The sequence below is a fragment of the Chiloscyllium plagiosum genome, chromosome 11 (assembly GCF_004010195.1).
Source record: "Chiloscyllium plagiosum isolate BGI_BamShark_2017 chromosome 11, ASM401019v2, whole genome shotgun sequence".
NCBI classification, from domain to species: Eukaryota; Metazoa; Chordata; class Chondrichthyes; order Orectolobiformes; family Hemiscylliidae; genus Chiloscyllium; species Chiloscyllium plagiosum.
Genome location: NC_057720.1, coordinates 10,375,770 through 10,381,557, shown reverse-complemented (window position 1 = coordinate 10,381,557; position 5,788 = coordinate 10,375,770). Strand labels below are relative to the sequence as shown.

Here is a 5,788-nt window from a genome sequence, read left to right as displayed (position 1 = left end):
GACAGCAGAGCAACCCATGCTTCATCTCATTTTGGAAAAGTGCGCCACATCTTATGCCAGTCAGGCACTGGGCAGGTCTGTCATGAGCCAGATTTTTGGGGGGAAAGGTTTTGTGCGTTGGAAAAGACCCATCCACTGAGAGCTGCTGGCCAATTTATCGATGTTGCTCAGTGACACTTGGGAACCATTGGCTGCTGCTGGCACTGCATACACCTGAGGGCCAAGGAAGGACCCAGGTAAGTGATGGCAGGAAGTGGGTTGCTGGATGTTGGGTTGTTGGGTGGGAAAGCTGGAAAGTTTGAACTCAAGCTGAGGGAGTGAGGGGTGCAATGGGAAGGCTGGCTGCCAGTGGACAGCACACCCCTCCCATCTAAACCCTTAATGCAGTATCGTTGAAAGAGGGAACCCCTCTAGAAAGCTCCAAGCCAATACGCCAGGCTTTGCTTCTTGTGCCCTCTGCAATGGGGTCCCTCCCCCACCACTAGATTAATACTAGCAGCAGCAGAATGTAGTATTAAGTGGGTATTGCCCATTTAAGCGACTCAAATAGTGGAATACTGTCATTGTGGAACTTTACCATTCATGGAAAAACAGCACGTTGTTACATTAAAACACAAACATCCCAATTTATTGATTAAAGTAGAACACAATCAATGAGTCATCATAGAATCCCTACAGTGCAGGAACAGGCCCTTCAGCCCAGCAAGCCCATACTGACCCTTCGAAAAGTATCCCACCCAGATCCATTCCTCTACATTTCCCACTGACTAATGCACCTAACCCACCCTGAACACTATGGGCAATTTAGCATGGCCAATTCATCTTTGCAGCAAATCTTTGGATTGTGGGAGGAAACTAGAGCACCCAGACGAAACCCACATAGATACAAGGAGAATATGCAAACTCCACACAGACATTCGCCCGAGGCTGGAATCGAACCCACGTCCTTAGCAATGTAAAGTAGCAGTGCTCACGACTGAGCCATCATGCCTGTCTACATTCACCATCTCACTATGACCTGACATGGTTACTCTCTTCCTCTGGTGAGTGCATTTTGTCTGTATAGGATATCTCCACTGTTCATCAGCATTCACCGACAATCTATTTAATTCAGTCCCGCAAAGGAAATATCCATATAAGTGGCCAATGTTTAACAACAATTACCTGCTCCCTCATCATAATCCTCTCCTGGTGCAGTCCATTCCAACACAACTTTATTTTGAGCTAATGTTGCTTGAAGGTCTGTGATTTTACACGGTGGAATGTCAACATTGAGTGTTCCTTCAGCAACTGAAATGGATCCTCCTGATCTGACCCTGTTGAAATCTCCTATGTCAGCCTCAAGATCATCCACATTGACTGAAGGTCTTGGTGGATTTGTTTTAATTTTGCCTGCATGATGAGGAAGACACATATCTTAATTAGACCCAGACCGCACAGACTTAATGAGCATGACCGTTTCACCTTGATCTGCAGGACTTGCCTCCAATTTCCCACAGGACATGTTTCTGGCCTTGGCTACATGGTGTGGGGGAATAGGTGTGCAGAAACTCATACAAACACAGAGAAACACAGGGAGAAACACAGGAACTCTTAATGTTTCGAGTCTGATATTAGATGAGAAACATAACTCTTTTTCTGTCTCCACAGATATGACCTGACCAGCTGTATTTCACCTGTACTTTAGCTTTTAATTCCAAAGCTTCTCAGTGAAGAAATTTTGCTTCAACCCAGTCCTAAATGGCCAAGAAGGTAAAATCAATGACTGCAGATGCTGGAAACCAGCTTCTGGATCAGTGCTGCTGGAAGAGCACAGCAGTTCAGGCAGCATCCAACGAGCAGGCTCATCGGATGCTGCCTGAATTGCTGTGCTCTTCCAGCACCACTGATCCTAAATGGCCAACAACCCATCCTGAGCCAATGATGTGTACTTGTAGAGTTCCTGACCAGGGGAATCATCTCCCCAGCACCAACACTATCAAGCAGCATGATCTGATGTGTAGCTGACATTTCTCTTTCCAGAGCAGCTTCCTGACCTGCAGCAGGGTTCTGGCATTTTCTGGTTTTATTTCTGCCTCTTGTTTCAATTTGAATTTTTCCTCTTTGAGTTCATTTCTTCTTGTTCAAACTGTTGTTTCTCTCTGCCCATGAATTTGCTCTTTTTATCATCTTGTTTTATTCTGAGTCTCTTGCCAAACAGTTTTGTTCAAACTCTCTTCTCTCCTTTGGCTTTGGTCTGAAATTTAGTAATGATTAATGTTTTGCTGGTTTGGCCTAAAGGTGTGACCACCTCCTTGGAAAAGGAACAAACACATGAACATCATGCATTGTTCTGTGGGGAAAATGCAGCATGAGGAAAAGGTTTTTATAATGCAGTAAATGTTTAGGTGGATTGTATTGTTTGAGAACCTATAAACAAATATGACACCTAAGATACTGTAATGAAAGGTGTGTAATTTATATATATATATTCTACATATTTATATACATATATGTAATAACTTCAATACTTGTTTGCTTGGACAGAACTTGAGTAATGGGAGAAAAAAAGCAGATTGAATGTATGGATAGGCAAGTTATGCTCCAGCTTCATAGAAGTTTAGTCAGGCTGCCCTTGGAATTTGTGTACTGGAAGGATGTGGATGTTTTAGAGTGCGGAGAGAAAAGGTTTACCAGGATTGGTAGAGACATTGCCATGGAAAATATATTCATTAATATTGATTGACAGCTAACAGTCAAATTTGTTAAATTTTTAACCAAGTGGGTTGTTTCTAATTGGTCAGGCCCTGAGAAATTAACCAATGACCGGCTGTCACCTACTTGTTGAGTTGCAGTAGGGATAGAGTGTGTACATGTAATTTCTGTCTGTCACGGGCCTGGTGTGTTATTACATGGAACTTCCAGCCCACACAAGGGCACCACACTGCAAGCCTGATGGACGACCTTAAACCAGTTGTCGGCATTATTCCTCGCACTCTTATCCAGCAAATGTAGCCCAAACTTACACCTAATGTCAGACACTGTGTTTTTGGTTTGATATCAGTGTGTATTTGTTGATGGACACCATTTGTGTTATTACTGCACAGTAAGAAAGGGAAACAGGTAGCTTCACTTCTTGCTCAAATCTTTGAGATTGGATAACAATTGCTGGATAATCCTGAATGTGCCTGGAATTACATTGACAATGGATTTAAGGCAGTCAGCTAAACCAAAGCAAAAAACAATGAAACCAGATTTCATTCTGGGATCTGACTTGTCTCGTGGGCCCATCAGCTGCAATAGAGCTAGGGTTAGGTCAGTTAGTTTTAATTTTAAACTGTAATGTATAAAGAGCTTACAATGATGCCTGTCCAAGGGCCAACACACAATTATCAAATGGAATAAACTAGACGGCATTATGAAATCATTTTACATTGAGTTAGAGTTACTGATGGGAATTTGAGGAGGCAGCAGTGATTTCAACTATTGGTATCAGCATGCGTGACCCCAGTGCCACACCTTCTCAAGAATACTCAGTGTATCTTGCTCAAATTGGGCATTTACCAGGTCAGCCTTGGTCCAGGATGAAGGACCCTGAGAGGGGTGGGAAGGGTGTGAGCATGGAGCTGCCAGCCAATCAGAGAGGAGTTGCTCCTCTTGATTCAGCAGTGCCAGGAGCTAGGTGGTAGCTGTTGCCGGTATGACACATAAACGAGGCTTTGAATAAACAATGAACCTCGGAATATAGGTGAATGATGGTGGAAAAGGAGGAAGGACGGTAACTGGGTGAGGACAGTTGGCAGAAAGTGGAGAAAGATTGGCTCTCAGCAACCTACCCCCTTCCTAGCCTTTGGCGCCTCATTCAGGGGCTGAGTGACTTTGAAAGAGGGCCTATCCCCAGATGCCTGCAAGTAAATCACTTCTGCTGGCAGCTTATTCCATATTCATACCACCCTCTGCATAAAAACTTTGCCCCACAGGTTCCCTTTTAATTCATCACCTCTAAATTTAAACTGATGCCCCCTCGTGCTTGATTCCCAAAACCTGAGAAAAAAACTGAGTGTATTCACCTTAACCCTGCCTCTCATGATCTTATACATGTCCATAAGATCCCCCCTCAGTCTCCTACACTTTAAAGAAAAAAAGTACAACTTCTTCAGCCTCTCCCTATAACTCAGACTGTTAAGTTCTGGTAACATCCATGTAAATTTCTTCAGCAGTCTTTGCAGTTTAATAACATCCTTCCTCAAACAAGGTGATCAAAACTGAACACCATACCCCAAGTGCAGCCTCAACAGCATCCTGTACAGCTGCAACTTCCCAAAGTCTATATTCAGTGCCCTCACCGATGAAGGCCAGTGTGCCAAAAGACTTCTTCACTACCCTGTCTACCTGTGACTCCTCTTTCAGAGAATGTGCGCCTGAGTTCTAAGGTCCCCCTGTTCCACTACACTCTTTAAGGCCCTACCATTCACCATGAAATTCCTACCTTGATTTGACTTACCCAAATGCAAGACTTCACACTTATCTACATTGAACACCATTTGCCTTTTCTCGTCCCACTTCCTTCAATGATCAAGGTCCTGCTGCAGTATCTGGTACCCTTCCTTACTGTACACAATACTTCCTGTTTTAGTGTCATCTGCAAACTTACTAGTCATGCCTTGGACATTCTAATCCAGATCACTGATGTAGATAACAAGCAACAATGGGCCCAGTACTGACCCCTGAAGCACTCGACTAATCACAGGCCTCAAGTCTGACAAGCACCCTTTCACAATTACCCTCTGCTTCCTACCATCAAGCCAGTTGTGTGTCCAATTTGCCAGTTTCCCATAGATTCCATGCGATCTAACCTTCCAGAGCAGCCTATCATGTGGAACCTTATCAAAGGCCTTACTGAAATCCATATAGACTACATCTACCCTGCCCTCATCAACCTTCTTAGTCACTTCATCAAAGAGCTCTAACAAATTTGTGAGGCATGATATCACACACATGTTGATGAATCAAACCCTGTCTTTCCAAATGCAGGTATATCTTATCTCTCAGAACCTTCTCAAGTAACTTACCCATCTCAGATGTTAAGTTCACTGGTCTATCGTTCCCATGATTTTCTTTGCAGCCCTTCTTGAATAATGGCACTACCCTCCAGTCTTCTGGGAGCTCGCCCGTGGCTAACGGTGATGCAGAGAGGTGTGAGGTAGTTGACTTCAGAAAAAGTAACAGGAATGCAGAGTACTGGGCGAATGGTAAACTTCTTGGCAGTGTGGATGAACAGAGAGATCTCAGTGTCCTGGTGCATAAATCCCTGAAAGTTGCCACCCAGATTGATTGGGTTATTAAGAAGGCACATGGTGTTTATTGGGAGGGACACTGAGTTTTGGAGCATGAGATCATTCTTCAGCTATACAAGATACTGGGAAGGCCGCATCTGGAGTATTGCGTGCAGTTTTGGTCACCGCATTATAGGAAGGTTGTGGATGCTTTGGAAATGGTTCAGAGGAGAATTACTCAGATATTGCCTGGTATGGAAGGAGAGTCTTATGAGCAAAGGCTGAGGGAAGTGAGGCTGTTTTTATTGGAGAGAAGAAGATTGAGAGGAGACTTAATTGAGATGTACAAATTAACCAGAGGGTTAGCTCAGGTGGACCTTTCCCTCGGATGGTGAAGGTGAACATGAGGGGACACACCTTTACATTGAGGGGTGATAAATCTAGGACAGATATTAGGGGTAGTTTCTTCACTCAGAGAGTAGTAGGGGCATGGAACGGCCTTCCTGCAACAGTAGTAGACTCACCGACGTTAA

The 5,788-nt window shown here is 44.0% G+C and overlaps 1 protein-coding gene across 1 annotated transcript in view; it reads right to left on the bottom strand.

The window, feature by feature from the left end:
* The window catches only part of LOC122554701 (calcium-activated chloride channel regulator 1-like), a 104,381-nt gene that overhangs the window by 51,200 nt on the left and 47,393 nt on the right, over positions 1 to 5,788 (bottom strand). Inside the window, exon 12 of the mRNA XM_043700079.1 lies at positions 1,165 to 1,392. Within this exon, the coding sequence (XP_043556014.1) occupies positions 1,165 to 1,392 (228 nt within the window). The remainder of the gene's footprint in view (positions 1 to 1,164; positions 1,393 to 5,788) is intronic.